Raw genomic sequence first — 20,300 nt, forward strand, 5'->3', positions numbered from 1 at the left:
GGAAGCATTCCATAGTCCGACCCTTACTACAGAAACCACACCTAGTCCCAACAGACCCCGGGAACTAACGCCCCATCCAACTCCTACCCATTCTAGGGAAAATTGCAGAAAAACACGTCAACCACTCGTTGTCCTAATTCCTAAAAGAGGACAAGGTGCTACACCAGACCCAAATGGGGTTCAGAGCACAGCACGGAGTCCGCTTTACAAATGGTCATGGAGAAACTCAAGGGAATGCTAGAGCAGGTGGCACTGCTGCAGTCCTGTTGCTCGACCTTCGTGCAGCTTTTGATACAGTGGATCATAAAACATAGATTCAAAGGCCGGAGAAAGCAGCTATGCGCTTTATAAAACCCCTAAACATAAACCCCTAAACATCAGAGATTTCCCCAGCTGCACATGCCACGCCCTCTCTGGATTCAGACACTTTGTGTGCTGCACGTGCCACGCCCTCTGTGGATTCAGAGACTGTGTGCTACATGTGCCACGCCCTCTGTGGATTCAGACACCGTGTGTGCTGAATGTGCCACACCCTCTGTGGATTCAAACACAGTGTATGCAGCACGTACCACGCCCTCTGTGTATTCAAACATTCTGCCCAGTCAAAAGATCTGGGTTAAATCCTGGTTGAAGAGGGGTGATGCCCTGAAACCGGTCCTAGGATGCTTGTTTCCGGTCCAGGGAGGACCTGGCCTGGCAGTTCTGCCTGGACTGTTCCCATGAGGCACAGGGTCAGACTGATTTGCACATGACTGGGTCTAAACTGGGGTGGCATGGTGAGCAAAAGAAAAATGGATTTAACCCAGATCTCTTGATTGGGGTTGAATGTATGATGTATTCAACATTCCGTCCTTCATTTGTTTGCGTAGCACTCTGTGGATTCAGACACTGTTTGCGCCAGTGAAGTGGGCATGTGTCGGGGCACAGGTGATGCTGCATGCATCATGAATGGCACAGTTAGCCACTAGCTTATGAATGTGTGAATTCTTCTTGCAGCAACCAGGGGCTGAATGTAGCCAACCTTTTGCCCTCTTGTATGGGTAACAATAGCTCTGCCGACAGCTCCCTCTGCCAGACCTGAACACAACAAGCGTTGACACAACCATTTGTTTTGCCAACTCGTGTAAGGGGTATTTTGCCCACGGTGGTTAATATTAATTCAAGTATTTCCATTGATCACTTTTGGGTTTTCTCCTGGTGATAATTAGAGCTGCAGTTGCCAGAGAGCAGTGAGTTTGGGGTAATAAATGATCTTTCCCACTCTCTACCTCGCACATGCATCTTGTTCCTGGCACTGATCGACCCAGAGATTGAAGAACATGACAAGCTGTTATCTTTAGATCCTTCCTTCCAGTGACAAAGCCCCAGAGAGCTCAGGTGTTGATGGCCGCCTCGTCTCCGGCGCGCCCTCTCCGGCTTCTCTGTTGGGAGTGCGCCCTGCAGTGGAAACTTCCACCTCCTCCAGTTCAATTAGCGCTGCTGCTCTCTGTCCCTCCTGCTGAGGCTGGGCTGAGGCTGCTCCTTCTAAGAACTGCTTTGCATTAGTAGATCTGAGAGCTATGGTGGAGGTGTTACAAGGCCCACCTCCACGGGGTCCTTACAAGGCCCACCTCCACGGGGTCCTTACAAGGCCCACCTCCACAAGGGTCCTTACATGGCCCGCGTCCATGGGGTCCTGACATGGCCCGCGTCCATTGTGGTCCTTACATGGCCCGCATCCATGGGGTCCTTACATGGCCCGCATCCATGGGGTCCTTACATGGCCCGCATCCATTGTGGTCCTTACATGGCCCGCATCCATGGGGTCCTTACATGGCCCGCATCCATGGGGTCCTTACATGGCCCGCATCCATGGGGTCCTTACATGGCCCGCATCCATGGGGTCCTTACATGGCCCGCATCCATGGGGTCCTTACATGGTCCGCATCCATGGGGTCCTTACAAGGCCCACCTCCACGGGGTCCTTACAAGTCCCGCTTCCACAAGGGTCCTTACATGGCCCGCATCCATGGGGTCCTTACATGGCCCGCATCCATGGGGTCCTTACATGGCCCGCATCCATGGGGTCCTTACATGGCCCGCGTTCATGGGGTCCTTACATGGCCCGCATCCATGGGGGTCCTTACACGGCCTGCACCCAACGGGGACCTTACAAGGCCCTCATCCATGGGGGTCCTTTAATGGCCTGCATCCAGGAGGGTCCTTACATAGCCCTCCACCCACCGGGGACCTTACCCGTCCCGCACCCACCGGGGACCTTACAAGTCCCGCACCCACCGGGGTGAGGGTCAGCGCTCTCAGAGGCCGGGAACAAAGCCTGCTCTGGGCGGAGGAGCTTCCCACCTCCTCCAGGCCAGAACGACATTCCAGGGTGGGAAGCCTCAAAGGTGGTGCCACCTTTGAAATGCAACCCAGGCCTCTACAGCTAGTGAGGGATGACAAACCCCCTGTCCAGAACCCACTTTTGGCAGGAGAGGTAGGAAAATGAGTTTGATATGGGGATGTGCCCACATTCAGCCAGCATCACCCCAAGGGTGAGGCAGGTGAAGTGGACCCCACTTTTCAGATTTCTCCATCTTGTGGTGGAGAAAATTAGACAACCAGGATCAGGGCTGTGCCCACTTTCCACTGGAAGACGTCACACAGAGGGTGAGTAAACTCTAAAGGTAGGTTGCCCATGGGCTACTACCCTACACTCCCCTAATGCCCCTAAATTCAGTATTTTGGGGAGCCCCTGGCACCAGAGAGGCAGATCATGCAGACCTAAGAAGAAGGACACAGAAGAGCTGCATGGAGAAGAGGACAAATGACTGACCTGGCGCCAACCGTGCTGGCCTGCCTGTTGTCTCGGACTTTTGCCCCAAAGTTATCTCGTCCTGCAGCTCTATCCAAAAACCCAGGAGGCCTGTCTGCCTTTGACAAAGAACCAGGAACTCCCTTGGATTGGTCCCCTGCACGTTGCAGGCCAAGTCCGAAGTAACAACAAAGTCCTTGACGCTGTGTCAGTCGAGGTGGTGACCCACAGAGAAGTGGTAAGAGCACTCCAAGAGTGGCAGCTGGCTCTCACCAACATTCCGAGCTCCTACTTAACCCCTGGTGACCTCCAGCCTGAGAGGTCCCTTTCTACTCCATTTGCCGTAGCCAAGGTTTGTTGGTAGCCTGTCTGTCCACTGACCCCTTCAGTCTTCACTCTAACAAGAGGGCATTTCACAGCACCTGCGACCGACATCAGAAAGGACCCCGCTTCTGTGATTCTGCATCTCTTGTTTGGTGGTGTCGACTGTGTGGCAGAAACTGTCTTGGCACGACCCCCATTCGTTGATGGATAGACGAGGCGTATCTGTGGAGCATTCGCCCCGGGTGACTGACATTTCCATGTGTCCCTGCATCTAGAGTCCCGGGGCAAGGTAATCAAGAACTCCATGTTTCACTCTGGTCCTCGGACCCCACAGACCTCTGCTCTGGAGGTGTAGAAATCAAATCTGACTCCAAGTGCCCGTTGACACAAACATTTGAAAAAGCCTGTGTGCTTTTAGCACCGACTGCCACGGTCTTTGATTGGCGGTCCTGCCCGTCACCCGATTTCCTCCATTGCTTGCAATGCTAAATTATTTGACGGCGAGGCTGGTAACCGCTGTGTATTCTACATTGACCATCATGGTCAATTCTTGACGGTCTTTAAGCATTTTCTTCTGCATCGGTTTCTTCTGTATTTTCAAAACGCACCGGCCTTAAACATTTGTAGAGATACTTGCTATTTTTTGTAATTGGTCCCTCGTTTATTTTGGGAGTGTGTGTCTCATGTATTGCCTCTGTGAGTACAACAAATGCTTAACACTGCCGTGTGATAGGCCTAACTGCTCGCTCGCACTACAGCAAAAGAGGGCCTTAGTATTATCTACTTGTGCCTCTGTTGACCAATCTGGGACCCACTGGCCTCGCTGCACAGTTCACATCTTTTTAGTGCACTCTATAGAGAGCCAGTTTCCTACAGTGTTAACTTTTTTTTATTTTGCCAAGTGTTCTTTTCTCGCTTTGCACTCATCTTTTCTTTTGTTTTTGCTTGTGGGTGCTGCTCTCTCAAGGCAGGGATTATTCTATTGCAGCGCGACATTGTTTCAGTTTTACGTGTAATTTCTGAAATGATACTTTAGCACACAATCGTACAGTACACCCCAATCCACCCAACTCCAGTCTGCCCCACTCAAATCCACCCCACACCAATCCACCCCACTCAGTCCAATCCACCCCAGGCAAATCCAACCCAAACCTCTCACCCGTATCCAATCCACTTCAATCCACCAATCTCCAATCCTCCCAACTCACCCCACTCCAATCTGCCCACTCCGATTAAAAGAAATCTGCCCCACTCCAATCCAAAACAATCTTCCTACCTCTCCCCTCACAATCCACCTCACACCAATCCAATCCAACCAACTCCAATCCAAACCACTCACCAAATCCACCTCACACCATTCGAAAACAATCTGCTTCACTCCAAAACAATCTGCCCCACTCCTATCTGCCTCACTCCAATCTAGAAATCTCCGCCCCACTCCAATCCAAAACAATCTGCCCCACTCCAATCCAAAACAATCTGCCCCAATCTAATCCACATCACCCCACCCCAATCCACCCCACTCAATCCAATCCACTCCATCACAGTCCAGTCCACCCCACTCCAATCCGCCACACTCCGCTGCTGGCCAATCCATCCATCTCTGCTGCACTCCACCCCACCCAGTTCAGTCCACTCCACTGCAGGGATGTGGAATTCCTATTGCCCGACCCCCAGGACATGTTGTTTGGGGTCACAACACGTTTTCATGTGTATTTTGTCTCAAAGTGCACCCATGGTATATGTCCTTGCTTTAAGTGCAGCTATACAGCTTTCGTGAATTCCCAAGAATTTCCAGAAATAGGACAAGAAATAGTACTCCTAGAAATTATTTGTGAACTGCATTTTAGCACGAGCAAATATGCATGTGTAGATTTGCTCATGCGGAAATCTGAGTGTTTGCAAGTTCACTTTCCCTCCAACACCTTTTTTCCCAACTCTGGAAGAAGGTTTATGTCAGTCATTGTCAGGAGCACATTTCCAACATTTCTCAGTATGGGAAAAAATTAGAGAAGAGTTGTTGAAAACCCTTAAAACATGCAAGTTAGTAGGTTTGCAGAGACTCAAAAGGGCATTTCAACCCTGGAACTATGGCTTACCACTACCTTCAGCCCCAGTATGTAGATCTGCGGAAACGTGGCAACATAAGAGGATCGCAAGTATTCAAACACTTCTATGGTATGAGCCCTGGCATAATCAGAGAGGCTACATCAGAGCTCTTATATAACGAGAGTGCTGCCATAATTTGTTGCCGCACTACATGGCACAAAGGGGCAAATGGATTTTGTTACAGGAAAAGCAGATTTATGAAGCAACCTGCCCCATGGACAAGTAGATATTTTATTAAATTCCTCACCCCTGCGCCCCACTCAATCCAATCCATCTAGCCCCCCCATTATCCAATCCACCCACTCCAGTCAAATCTACCCTACTCTAGTCCACCCCACTCCAGTTCAATCCAATCCACCCCACTTCATCCAAACCACCCTCCTCCAGTTTAGTCCAATCCTCTCCCCTCTTTTCCACTCCATTTCACCCCACTCCAAACCACCCTACTCTAATCCAATCAACTCCACCCCAAACCAATCTAATCCACCCTACTTCAGTCCAATCCACCTCATCCAGCCCACTCATTCTAGTCCACCCCACTTAATCCGACCCACTGTACTCCAATCCAATACACCCAAGTCCATTCCACTACTTTAATCCGCTTGAACCCACAGCACTTGAACCCACAGCACTTGAGGCCACATCACTCGAGGCCACTGCACTCAAGGCCACTGCACTCTAGGCCACTGCACTCTAGGCCACTGCACTCTAGGCCACTGCACTCTAGGCCACTGCACTCTAGGCCACAGCATTCGAGGCCACTGCACTCTAGGCCACTGCACTCTATGACACTGCACACTCATAAACTGGACAGTGGACCAATATAACTGAAATAGGCACCACTCTCAGAAAGTAAACCAGTAATTAGTCAAACTCAAAAAGTAATTCTGTGTGCCAACTCCAAAGGTGACCCCTGTCCAAGGACACCACCCTTGTCAACAGGGTCAATGTTATGTGTGGACCTATGGTTAGTAGCAGCAGGCTAGTTAATGGGTGGACCTATGGCTAGTAGCAGCAGTCTAGTTAATGGGTGGACCCATGGTTAGTAGCAGCAGGCCAGTTAATGGGTGGACCTGTGGTTAGTAGCAGCAGGCCGGTTAATGGGTGGACCTATGGTTAGTAGCAGCAGGCCAGTTAATGGGTGGACCTATGGTTAGTAGCAGCAGGCTGGTTAATGGGTGGACCTATGGTTAGTAGCAGCAGGCCAGTTAATGGGTGGACTATGGTTAGTAGCAGCAGGCCAGTTAATGGGTGGACCCATGGTTAGTAGCAGCAGGCCAGTTAATGGGTGGACCTATGGTTAGTAGCAGCAGGCTGGTTAATGGGTGGACCTATGGTTAGTAGCAGCAGGCCAGTTAATGGGTGGACCTATGGTTAGTAGCAGCAGGCTGGTTAATGGGTGGACCTATGGTTAGTAGCAGCAGGCCAGTTAATGGGTGGACCTATGGTTAGTAGCAGCAGGCTGGTTAATGGGTGGACCTATGGTTAGTAGCAGCAGGCCAGTTAATGGGTGGACCTAGGGTTAGTAGCAGCAGGCCCGTTAATGGGTGGACCTATGGTTAGTAGCAGCAGGCCAGTTAATGGGTGGACCTGTGGTTAGTAGCAGCAGGCCAGTTAATGGGCGGACCTATGGTTAGTAGCAGCAGGCTAGTTAATGGGTGGACCCATGGTTAGTAGCAGCAGGCCCGTTAATGGGTGGACCTATGGTTAGTAGCAGCAGGCTGGTTAATGGGTGGACCTATGGTTAGTAGCAGCAGGCCCGTTAATGGGTGGACCCATGGTTAGTAGCAGCAGGCCGGTTAATGGGTGGACCTATGGTTAGTAGCAGCAGGCCAGTTAATGGGTGGACCTATGGTTAGTAGCAGCAGGCCAGTTAATGGGTGGACCTATGGTTAGTAGCAGCAGGCCAGTTAATGGGTGTCACTATGGCTAGTAGCAGCAGGCCAGTTAATGGGTGTCACTGTGGCTAGTAGTAGCAGGCCAGTTAATGGGTGGACCTATGGTTAGTAGCAGGCCAGTTAATGGGTGGACCTATGGTTAGTAGCAGCAGGCCGGTTAATGGGTGGACCTATGGTTAGTAGCAGCAGGCCAGTTAATGGGTGGACCTATGGTTAGTAGCAGGCAGGTTAATGTGTGGACCTATGGTTAGTAGCAACAGACCAGTTAATGGGTGGACCAATGATTAGTAGCAGGCAAGTTAATGGGTGGACCTATGGTTAGTAGCAGCAGGCCAGTTAATGGGTGGACCTATGGTTAGTAGCAGCAGGCCAGTTAATGGGTGGACCTATGGTTAGGAGCAGCAGGCCAGTTAATGGGTGGACCTGTGGTTAGTAGCAGCAGGCCGGTTAATGGGTGGACCTATGGTTAGTAGCAGCAGGTCAGTTAATGGGTGGACCTATGGTTAGTAGCAGCAGGCCAGTTAATGGGTGGACCTATGGTTAGTAGCAGCAGGCCAGTTAATGGGTGGACCTATGGTTAGTAGCAGCAGGCCAGTTAATGGGTGGACCTATGGTTAGTAGCAGCAGGCCAGTTAATGGGTGGACCTGTGGTTAGTAGCAGCAGACTGGTAATGGGTGGACCTATGGTTAGTAGCAGCAGGCTGGTTAATGGGTGGACCTATGGTTAGTAGCAGCAGGCCAGTTAATGGGTGGACCTATGGTTAGTAGCAGCAGGCCAGTTAATGGGTGGACCTATGGTTAGTAGCAGCAGGCCAGTTAATGGGTGGACCTGTGGTTAGTAGCAGCAGACTGGTAATGGGTGGACCTATGGTTAGTAGCAGCAGGCCAGTTAATGGGTGGACCTATGGTTAGTAGCAGCAGGCTGGTTAATGGGTGGACCTATGGTTAGTAGCAGCAGGCCAGTTAATGGGTGGACCTATGGTTAGTAGCAGCAGGCCGGTTAATGGGTGGACCTATGGTTAGTAGCAGCAGGCTAGTTAATGGGTGGACCTATGGTTAGTAGCAGCAGGCCAGTTAATGGGTGGACCTATAGTTAGTAGCAGCAGGCCAGTTAATGGGTGGACCTATGGTTAGTAGCAGCAGGCTAGTTAATGGGTGGACCTATGGTTAGTAGCAGCAGGCCAGTTAATGGGTGGACCTATGGTTAGTAGCAGCAGGCTAGTTAATGGGTGGACCTATGGTTAGTAGCAGCAGGCCAGTTAATGGGTGGACCTATGGTTAGTAGCAGCAGGCCAGTTAATGCCCAAGGTGATGTCTCTCCCTCCCGAACAAAACTCGATGGGGTCCCTGCAAAGTACAAGGAGCCACCCAGGGACCCAGTCTGGTGCGCGGAGGCCAGGGGCCCCGCACCCGTGCACAGGGACGGGGTCCTGGAGCTCGAGAGCCCCCAGTACCTTGGGGGGGGGGGGGGGCTGTTTTTACGACACCGGCTCCACGAGATCTGGTGTGTTGATTCCTAATGGGAAGCGACCCATGTCATGTCCTCCAAACATGTTCTGATGACGGAGGCTGTTTGGTGTCGCCGGGCTGCGAGCTGTGGACGGAACTGTTATTGTGGGATCCACTCGAGCACCCAACATGTATAGAAGACCCGGCTCTTAACTGAACTGCAGATCCCCCCCACCCTCCCCTACACACGCCCACAGCCCCTTGAGACCCTAGCGGGTGAGTAGAAGCGCTTTACAAGAACCCTTATTGATGGATTGAGATCCTCATGTGATCGAATATCAAACATTGATGGATATCTGTGCTTACTTCACCGTCTGACAAGAAGCGTTCCTTTCTTATCACATGGCACTCTGTCCTGTATGGACCGTCTGCTCTGTCACAGCCGTCTCCTCACACACGGTGGGTGCCCCGTGCTGCCCGTGTGATGTGACACACCAGAGGTGCTGTTAATGCTTCCTGGGTGGATTCTGACAAGTCAGGCCTCGGAGCAAGGGGATCGACCACCCGCTGAAAACTGCTCCTGACCCTTGACCCCAGCCACCCAGTCTGACCTGCGCACCGTCTCAGTTCCCTCACGACCTCCGGTGGACACGTCTTCATGTTTGTGCTTCACAGGGGACAGTGTTGCGGTTCCCCAGTTTTACACTGCCCCCAGGCCGCTTCATCCACCATTATCACCCCCTGCGGCCTGTGTCGTAGGCGCTGTAGACTGTGGTGGGCGCTGCACTGCTTCATGTGTTTGCTTGGCAGCTTCTCTTACAAAACCACACGTCTTATTTGTGTGTAATTTCTATTTCCTGAGGTAGTAGTGCGACTTTGAAGTAAGTATTGTTTATTGGTAAGACTCTATTGTTCGATTAATGTAAACTTCCAATGCATCTCAGTATGATCACCAGATAAAGCGTCATCAATAAATGAGATCCTAAAATCCATCTCCAACCAATCGAAACACCCCAGATTGACTGCACTGAACCTCACAGGAGCGATGGTGCCCTGAATAATGACCCCCAATGAACTTTAACCTCGCCCGTGGGGTGCGCCCCCTGAAGGGATGAGAGACCTTCAATAGTCAACGCCTTCACTAAACGTCCTTCTCACACACATTAAATCGATACTGCTGGTGGCAGAGAGAGGTGTGCGTCCGGACGCATTGGTTCGCAGGATCCCTCCTGGGTCCAGAGGGAGCCCCCCCACACGTCCTCAGAGCCCTGCTCACAGTGGAGGGGACCCGGCTCGGATCTTTTAGTGAAACTCCAAAAGAAGCTAAAAGTGTTGGCTTTATTTCTGGGTCTGCTAGAGTCTGGCGCCCTCTGCTGGGCACATCCGGCGCATGCGCGAATGGGTGCACAGTGAGACTTCGCTCTCTGTCGTTTGCTTTCATTTGTTTTTCGCGCTCTGCTGCACACAAAGGTCGTCGTGGTTTCCTCCTCGACACAAAATAACCAGAAACGCTGGTAAAATGCGACCCAGGCCCCGCTCGAAGTCAAGCCTGAGGGGTGTGCCCCTTCTGCCAGGCCTTGCTGCAGGCATGCCCCCTGCAGGGTCAAGGGTCAGCCCTGCCCTAGTGCCCCGACCCATGTGAACCCGGGATCCGTGCTTTCCTGCTGGCCCTGTCCTCGGGCTCACCGAGCACGTGTCACACAGACGCTTCTGTCGGATTCACTCCATGTATGTGCAGAACAAACATTGTGAAAACTCATCCCAGAGACACACACAGGAGTCGCAGACCATGAAAGACTCCTGTGGAAGCATGGCAGCATTCAAACAGACATTACCATCTGCAGAGCAAGAAGTGCCCGCACAGCGCAAAAATACCTGTTCAAAATATATACCGTCAAAAAACAACATTCTAGTTCTTTCAATCTGAGGGCCTGGTCAAAAGCATCTTGTACGTAAGGTCTCTCTAGGTGGGACATTGCTGAACATTTCCAAACATGCTATTGGCCCAACTCAAGTCTTCCAGATACAGGCCAAGAGTATGGACATGTCGACGTTTCGACCCACTGAAGCGTGTAAGTTGTACATCAAAGAGGGGGACTTCTTCAGGACAATAATGAAGCACACCCGGCATAGTAAATGGACAGCGATCAATCACAATCTGGTTTTTGAATGGTTCAGTAATCGGTACCCTAACATTCAATTCACCACCTCACAGAGTGATATGTAGACCAATGTCCCTGATATCTCTATCCAAACACCAGAAGGATAATTATACTTACTCCACCCTCTTTCGAAAACCTGGGTAACGCAACACTCTCTTAAGGTACTCTAGTCAACGCCCAAGGGCTGAGTTAAACTTCCATATGGTCAATTTTTAAGTATAATATGGAATTGCTCCGGCATGGTTGATTATTTTTCTGAATCAAATTCATTAATCACAAGGTTACTCGAACGTGGATACCCCGAGGATATATGCTAGAAAGAACGCCTGGTATTTTCCCAGGGAGTATTTACTGGAGCCCAATGGTGCCATGCTTCCAGAACCCTTTTTGTGTGATCCGATACTTAAAGCCCAGGTTCTGAGGTACACAGCGTAACCCCATTATAAATAGGAACCTATCATGAGAGCCGAGGCCGAGGCCTGTCCCGTGGAATTCAGGGTCCACAACCTGTTCTGTGACTTGAAGAAGCCCACCATCCATTCTGTGGAATCCCTAAAAGTTTGCAAATTCATTTGCGCCTCCTGGTTTAGTTTCCATAGAAGATATTCTCCCTGCATAGACATCGTTATTCCCAGACACTTATCAAAATTCTATTGCCAGCTTTGCCTGAATTCTAGATTTTGTGTTCCTCAGGTGGTTGATATAGCACACCGCGGGCAAGTTGGCCGTCCTTACAAGGATGCAACACCTGGCATTGTCCCTCGCCTAGCATCTTACTGAGAAGGATCCCGCCATTTGTTCTGGGCAGTTTATGTGCGGTGACCGCTCTACTGATCGTTTTCTGCCGGTAGCAACATCTCCACAGCGCTCCCCCAGCCTCTTCGGCGGGCTCCACACTGCGTAATTAGATCTGAGAACATTTCAGAGATCGCACAGCCATTCCAGACCTCCATGTGATCCAGCAACCACTGGATCTCCTCCAGTGCTCTCAGAGAGAGGTCTTTCCTCTGAGGAGGAGATGCGGCCTGGCAGCTCCAACTGCTCTTCTTGAAACTTGGAACACAAAGTTCCCTCGTGATTGTCTTTTCCTTTTGCTGGTTGGACAGCGTGCTCAACTGGAACCGAAAACAGTCAAAACAGTTAGAAGCCAGCTGCTTTCAGTTTAATCAGTTCTCTCTGGGGCTATCTGCTAATTATGGGGAATCCCGTATTATGGCATGAGGGCTTGGGAAGAAAACTGTGGCTTCTATAGCAGTAAAGAATAGGTCCATGAGCAGTGTGGGCTATTTTAATTATCCTCTGGTCACTTTTAACTCTTGTCAGCGACAGGGGTGTGGTTGTGCAGCAATGTGTTAAATGTTTAATTTAAGAGAAGGGGAGATGTGTTGTCTTGCTAGTTGGCAATGACTGAACCCTTTTGACCCCTGATGGACTCCGTAGAGCTGTGACGTAAGTTTTCGAGCGGAACGCTAGAAGCCAAGTTTAGAATGTGGAGTTTGTGGTTACACACAGACGAATAAAGACGTGTGATACTAAGCTCCGTGTGTGTCATAGCAGTTGGGTGGGAACCCAGGCTGGGGAGGACTCTACAGTTGGGTCGTCTTAGTCCCAGTAGAGGGGGTTTGACAGACTGTGAACGTCCTCCGAATGACCCAGAGTAACTCGGATCCAGTGGAGCCTGCGATCCAGCTAAGAGTTTTTAATGGCTTATTGTTGGCTGTCCAAGTGTGTCTCTGGCCGGGAACCTTTCGAGTGTGCCTGAGAACTTGCTTAGGGTCAGCTGAGGGCTAGCTAGAGACCAGGGGTTCTTTGAGAGCTGATCGCAAGCCTGAAAGGGCCGGATGAGAGTCCTTGAGGGTTGGCTAAGGGAGGGGGGAACCAGCTTTGAACCTATGAGAGACAGGAAATGATCTGGATATCAGACTGGGGGCCGTAGTAAAAGCGGACTATGTGGCGAGAGCCATCTGAGGGCCTCTGGAACTTAAATAACAAGGCGCAGGATTGTTGTAGGGACTGCCTCTGCCTGTGCTGCATAAACTGTTGGTCACACTTCACATTTCTTGTTCTCTTACAGTAGATGTTAGCCCCAAACAAACATCACTTACCTTTTATTGATTTATTGTGCCATATTTACATTACATCATTGTAAAATCGAGTGTCTCTTGTGGAAGGCAGCAAGTTATTTCCCCTGTGTTAAAAAAATGTGAAGCCCATAAATAGGACGTTTTTTAGGCTGTGGACCACTCTAATTCATGCTCTTGCAAGATTACTTTTGAGGTAGGGTAGCTGAAGTGAGACTTCCAAGCCATGCGGCTTCAGGCAGGGCGCCTCCGTCTTCATGATGGTGGCACGCCATGGGCACCTACCTAGTGCCATACTGAAAATAGTCTTGGGTACTTATCTGGTCTCACATAGAAAGGAGCCTGGGTACTAACATGAGGGCATTTAGTAAAATGCCTTTGACACACACCTGACCTCAAGGCATAAACGCAGGGCGTTAGTAGTTTTGCACAGAGCATAACATCTGTGACGCAATCATCTGGTGCTACATAGTAGGACCTCAGGGCACTAACATAACAAAGTTCTTTCTGACCTTCTTTATACCTGGAAGAAAACTGTGTCATTAAACTGCCCCATGAGTAATTGAGATATTTTCATGATGAGTGGTGTTGATTATAAATTCTGCAGCACCATGAGCTTGTCTTTGCCTTCCGACAAGTCGAGTGTGACCTACGTCTGTTGTGTGGAGGTTGTGCTGGGCACCAGCGTGGTTGTGATTTTGTATCTCTTGGTTGTCCTCTTCCCTTCGCTGTAGAGCGACGACCCTTCCAGTTGAGATTGGAGCGGATATTGATCGTCCATGTGTCCTGTCTTTGTCTGCTGTCCCCCAGGTCCTGTTCTTCAGCGATCGGTGCACAATGCTCCGCAACAACATGAAGTCGTGGAGCGACAGCCAGTCCGACCTGTACAGCAGCGACCAAGAGGAGGAGGAGGAAGAGATGATCTTTGGGGAGAACGATGACGATCTGGAAGAAATGATGGATCTGAGCGACCTGCCCTCGTCGCTCTTTGCCTGCAGCGTCCACGACTCCGTCTTCGAGGTCGAGGATCAAAGGGTAAGTCAACACACGTCTGGCTATCTCCTCCAGTCTTCACAAAAAGGGTAAGAAATGGTAGGTAACCCAAGTAATTTACAGTGATTTTCATGTGTAGGGACCATTGTACCAGAAAATGTGCCAAAAAACCAACAGCAATGGCTGAGACTGATGACTCAGAGCCTTCAGCAGCCGAAGTCTAGAGGTGCCTGAACCTGGGCCGGCTACCCAACTCTTGGCCTGATGGTGCTTCCAGCGTAATGACTTATCTGTCTGCGTTTCCCTTACCACTGCTCATAGCATGTCATGAATGCTGGCACAGATCACATATGGTGGGCTTGTAGTTTCATTGGCACCTTATTAGTGCGGGTTTCACCCTATTGTTGAGTGCAGGGTGCAACCGTAGCACCGTGATCTTGTTCTTTAATTCACGGTAAAACTGACCGCTTTTAGTAGCCACCGTTCCCCATTAGTGGAATCAATAACACTGTGAAGGCCGTGGAAGGAAGTCACTGTAGCCGAGACAAAAGCCAATGGCATAAAAATCCTCTAGCAGATGGTCCAGAGGGGATGCCAAGTGCTGGCGGGTAGAACCCTTCTCAGTGGAGTTGACAGAAAGGATTAGGCAGAGCTGAAGGTAACTAGTACTCTTCCAAAAGAGTCCTTAGCAAGACAAAAGGGGGGTTCAAACTGTAGACAACAAGGGCTAGATGTAGGTAATTCCCATTTACAGGCTCTTAAATACCGAATTTTACCGATTCGGTATTTAAGAGTCTGTAAATGGGAAGGGGGCAGATGTAGGTAATTTTAAAATCTGAATTACCGAATCTGTAAAATTCGGTATTTACCGATTCTGTAAATCGGGCTTTGAAGCCCATAGGAATCAATGGGAAATACCGATTCTGTATTTACAGAATCGGTAAATACCGAATCCTGCAAGGGTGCAGGGGGTGTCACTTTGACACCCTCTTGCACCCCAAGTACAGGCTTGTGTGCAATGTGGCACACATGCATGCCCTAAGGGCATGTCTGTGTGTCACATTGCACAGGTGTGCATGCACAGATGTGCATGCACACCTGAATTCGGTATTTTACCACTCAATAGGATTGTGTGGTAAAATACCGACTCTTAAGGGCCTGTGGCACTATAAACTGTGCCACCTACATTTGTAATTACAGAATCGGTATATTTACCGATTTGGTAATTTACCGAATCGGTAATTTTACCGAATCGGTAAATATACTGATTCTGTATTTGTCAGCCCCCTACATCTGTAAACCCTAATACCGGTCGGAAACGGCCGAAATTGGACGTTTCCGATCGGTATTAGGGCTCCTACATCTGGCCCCAAGGGATTACCTTCCCTCAAAAAATGTAACCTGAAACTATGTGACGCAGAGATCGATAATGTATGCCTTTCTTATGGGAAAAAGAGACGGAAAGCAAAAGGAGTGAATCAGGGACAGATTTAGGCAACAAACATTACAACATTAAAAAAACGTAGATCTTGGGCTGAGGTGGATTCCTAAACCCCTTCCCACAAGACAGAAAATGTGTGAAGCCTCAGAACCATCACTCAGCTCTCACTGCAGTCATCCTCCACGATTAAAATACCAAGACATTGTCACAAACAAAGCAGAATCATGCCTCACTCTGTCTTGAGACTGCTGAACTTGAGTGCCAGAACCTCGACACCGACACAGTCTCATAGAGGAACCTCAGTCATGTCCTGAGCCAGGTAGAAAAATTGGACTCTGTGGAATGCGGTTTGATTAGATGATCCGTCCTGGACCATGACCTTAGAGGATCTGACATGGATTATGGACTTAGAGGATCGAGAAAGGATAATGGGCTTAGAAGATCGAGCCTGGACCATGGGCTTAGAGGATCGAGTAAGGATAATGGGCTTAGAGGATCGAGCCTGGACTATGGGCTTAGAGGATCAAGGAAGGATAATGGGCTTAGAAGATCGAGCCTGGACTATGGGCTTAGAGGATCGAGAAAGGATAATGGGCTTAGAAGATCGAGCCTGGACTATGGGCTTAGAGGATCGAGAAAGGATAATGGGCTTAGAAGATCGAGCCTGGACTATGGGCTTAGAGGATCGAGAAAGGATAATGGGCTTAGAAGATCGAGCCTGGACTATGGGCTTAGAGGATCGAGGAAGGATAATGGGCTTAGAAGATCGAGCCTGGACTATGGGCTTAGAGGATCGAGGAAGGATAATGGGCTTAGAAGATCGAGCCTGGACTATGGGCTTAGAGGATCGAGAAAGGATAATGGGCTTAGAAGATCGAGCCTGGACTATGGGCTTAGAGGATCAAGGAAGGATAATGGGCTTAGAAGATCGAGCCTGGACTATGGGCTTAGAGGATCGAGAAAGGATAATGGGCTTAGAAGATCGAGCCTGGACTATGGGCTTAGAGGATCGAGAAAGGATAATGGGCTTAGAAGATCGAGCCTGGACTATGGGCTTAGAGGATCGAGGAAGGATAATGGGCTTAGAAGATCGAGCCTGGACTATGGGCTTAGAGGATCGAGGAAGGATAATGGGCTTAGAAGATCGAGCCTGGACTATGGGCATAGAGGATCGAGAAAGGATAATGGGCTTAGAAGATCGAGCCTGGACTATGGGCTTAGAGGATCGAGAAAGGATAATGGGCTTAGAAGATCGAGCCTGGACTATGGGCTTAGAGGATCGAGAAAGGATAATGGGCTTAGAAGATCGAGCCTGGGCCGTGGGCTTAGAGGATCGAGCCTGGACTATGGGCTTAGAGGATCGAGCCTGGACCCTGGGCTTAGAGGATCGAGCCTGGGCCGTGGGCTTAGAGGATCGAGCCTGGGCCGTGGGCTTAGAGGATCGAGAAAGGATGATGGGCTTAGAGGATCGAGCCTGGACTATGGGTTTGGAGGATCGAGCCTGGACCGTGGTCTTAGAGGATCAAGAATTATGGGACAGGCGGTCAGATCCATGACTGTCGGGGAACGTACCAATCCCTACTGTTCTTGACTGGGTAGCTGTCAGATTTGTGATCATGAAATAAGGCAATGCCTATTCAGGCACCGCCATCAGGATTGCGATGTCCATTCCTGACTGCCTTTTCATAGCAGTCCCACCACCATGAAAAGGCTGTCGGAAAGCAAATTTTGGCGCCCCAAGCAGGGCCCCCGTTGGCCACTGCTAAGTGGCCCGGGAGGCACTTGTAGTGCCCCCAACACATCCACGCACCGTGTTCCAGACACTGCATGATACTTGGCACACAGTGCATGGATGTGCACAAAATACCCTTTTTTTACTGCAGCCCATGCTGCATGCCTTTACCTGGGCCGCAGCACAAGTTGCAGTAGAAAAAGGCTGTTTCCAAACGCCTATACAGCGGTCTTTCGTAATATGACATGTGGGACAGCCAACTCCTTGTCAGTCAGTCTCATTGGTCGATCATCAATGTTATATCAACAACAATACAAATCTATAACACAAACACACGCTATGGATAAGTGTGGCTCAGTGGTTAGAGCGGCAGACCCTGATGCAGAGGTCTGGCCCGGACCAGGGTTCAATTCCCCGCCTCGGCGGGTCTTTGGCTCAAATTTCCCCGGACCTGACAATTCTCGCCTCGGTGCCTATTCCAATCATGGAGTCCCACTCTGCAACTCTGGGCAATAGCTCGCTTAATCTCCACAACGGCCCCTCGCAGCGGGATGCCTGGCTTTCATCTTGGGGATGCCCAGTAATGGGTTATCTCGCAGGGGAATACCAGGACGGGTTCCCTAAGCAAGCGCTGGGACGCTTTCGGGCAGCCATGCGCTCTACAAATCAAATTTCATTTCAATTCATCACAGATGACTCCGCTCAGAGGCTGCCACTTCCAAAGACGAGGGCCAACGCTCAGGCCTGCCACTCCATGTAACGGTCCCTGTTCAAGCGCAAGGTCACCGCCATGACCCTGGCAGAACCGAAGCCTCTGCCCAGGCCTGCCACTTCAGCTAAGGTTCCTTGGTCCAGCGTAAGGTCACCATCATGGCCTCTGCAGAAGCAAAGACGCTGCTAGAGGTTGGGGTAAACTAACCACACTTGTTGCAAGTCTAGAACTGCAGCTCCAGCTAGAGGCCATCATGTGCGGACAGGTCTGCTCAGCAGACATCATATTTCTTGCCAAGAAAACTCAAGGGGTAAAAGAAGTTGAACTGAGATAGTATGTGAAGTTAGGTGAGTGTTGAATTCTAAGCTTTTGTCCCCCACATCACCTCCCTGAGCTGCTGGTGACTGCTTGCTCTTGTTACCTCTCTGAGGTGTCGGCGACTGCTTGCCTTCGCTACATTCCCAAGCCGCTGGTGACTGCTCGCCCTCGCTAACCCCCTGAGATGCTGGTGACTGCCTCCCCCTCCCCTGCCTCCCTGCAAAGCCGGTGACTGCTCGCCCTCGCCTACCTGGGAATCGAGCATGGGAAGGGCTGTACTTGGCCCGATTTGCGGATCCGTCACAGGAGAACCGAGTCAAACTAACTGAACCACAACGGTTGGGGCGCACTGACTCAGCTCACCCTGTGGTCTCCAGAATGGGGTCTGACACTGATCAGTCATTCTCATGATTTCAGTTTCTACTGTAGGGTCATTGCATGGAAATTAAATGAGAATATTGAAATCCGTGGTCTCCCTCTGGGTTTTCTTGCAGCCGTCCGAAGTGTAACTCATGATGTACGTTCTCTGTGACAATTAATTCATTACACTAAATAAGGGGCGCATTCTCTCTTTAGAAACGTCCTGGGCTAAGAGCACTAGAGGGCCCTTGACGCCCGGCCACGCTCTCTCACTCCCCTGAAATACAAGTCATAAGCAGCACCGGGCAGCAAGAGGAAATGTCTCAGCCAAACTCCAGATGTTTAATGTCAGGTGTTTGCAGCATCTCTTGTGAAGGGGGGGGGGGACATAAAAAGATCATATCATGTAAGTGTGAGACAGATAGGACAGTGAAATGTTGATCTATGGTCAAGGGAGCATGCAGGGTCTGGTACTACACACCAATAATTGGGGTGCTTTTTCTACACCTGCTTCTAAATGCTGATCTTTTTATTTGTGACTGTGAACCACCCTCTTTACATGTCAATTCTCACTCTTTCTCCTCTAGGAAAGATTTGAGGCACTTTTCACCATGTACGACACCCACGTCACATTCCAGTTGTTTAAAAGCTTCCGGAGAGTCCGGATAAACTTCAGCAACCCCGAAGCAGCGGCCAGAGCGCGGATTGAGCTACACGAGTCGGACTTCAATGGCAAGAAGCTGAAGCTCTACTTTGCACAGGTAAGTGGCCACAGAGGTGCAGCCCTGCTCCGGGGAACACTGCCCTCTTCCATGCCATCCTGCAAAGCAGTTTTTTAAAAACAAAAATACAGGCAGGTTTACACTCGCACAGAGACTGCAGAAAGGATCTGTGCTGAGTGGTAGGTAAAGAATTGCCTTCCAATGGTGATCACCAGAAAAAATGACAAACTTGGCCGAGATTTTACCATGAATGCAGTGCACCCTCCATCTGTACAGAAGGGCACAAACGGTAAAGTGCAGAATCAAATAAAGCTGGGCGGACATCCTCCGAGTTGCCACACTGACATGTCCTCTGCTCTGTTGTAGTCGGTATGTTAGGAATCTAAGAGAGAGATGTTAACTTAATTGTGGTCTCAACTTCTACAGGAAAAGCACTGTGTCGGAGTGTAAGTACTTATCAGTTTCTGGATTTAAATGTGGGAATTGAGGCAAAAACAATAGTTCATTACTGACCGCAAAGACATTCATGGCAATGGAATAAGTAGACACATTTAGACTCCCTGAAGATGGTTCTCTTGTTTCTCAAAGTGAAACAGAAGCTGAACTTGGCCGGCCATTAACGCATCACTGAGAGGGTGAATTCAGTGAGTCGATGGAGAGCGACAACTTGCCTCTTGCAAATCACTTACTAATCTGCTGAAGGCCAATAAAAGGTAGAAGACCTCCAGGGTTCTGTCACAGAAGACAAGTTCGCTGTTCATTGTTATATGAATATATGGGAACAACAGAAAACAAGGCCGTGCGCACTCTACCCTAAGCCATCATCCCCTCTGGCATTAAACGTTTACAACATCTAGTACTGAAGCGTGTTACAGCGTTCTACTGTAAGAAACCTCTTACGGAGAATCAGCCATGTCTTAATAACTGCATGTCCCTTTTGTAATCAGTTCAACATGCCAAGCACACTCCTATTGCAGGGCTGCATTTACCACAGATCCGAACCCCTTGCTAGAAAAACTTAATTGTAAATGTCGCCGCACTGAAGTCAATTTCACAACGACCGACCAAACTTACAGTATGCATAAAGAAAAAATAACGTCATTGTCTATTTAATCTTATTTGAAATATCAAACTAGTCCACTGCATCATTTAACAGTTCAATCAGAGAGATAACTGCACGGGTCTTAATTCACTGCATGCATCTG

At 49.8% G+C, this 20,300-nt stretch overlaps 1 protein-coding gene across 1 annotated transcript in view; it reads left to right on the forward strand.

Annotated features, from left to right (window-relative positions):
• Positions 1–20,300, forward strand: part of LOC147678810 (calcipressin-3-like) — a 70,380-nt gene that overhangs the window by 33,890 nt on the left and 16,190 nt on the right. Inside the window, exons 2-3 of the mRNA XM_086946267.1 lie at positions 13,628–13,852; positions 18,961–19,134. Of these exons, the coding sequence (XP_086802393.1) occupies positions 13,655–13,852; positions 18,961–19,134 (372 nt within the window). The 5' untranslated portion in view covers positions 13,628–13,654. The remainder of the gene's footprint in view (positions 1–13,627; positions 13,853–18,960; positions 19,135–20,300) is intronic.

Source organism: Lissotriton vulgaris, chromosome 12 (assembly GCF_964263255.1).
Source record: "Lissotriton vulgaris chromosome 12, aLisVul1.2, whole genome shotgun sequence".
NCBI lineage: Eukaryota > Metazoa > Chordata > Amphibia > Caudata > Salamandridae > Lissotriton > Lissotriton vulgaris.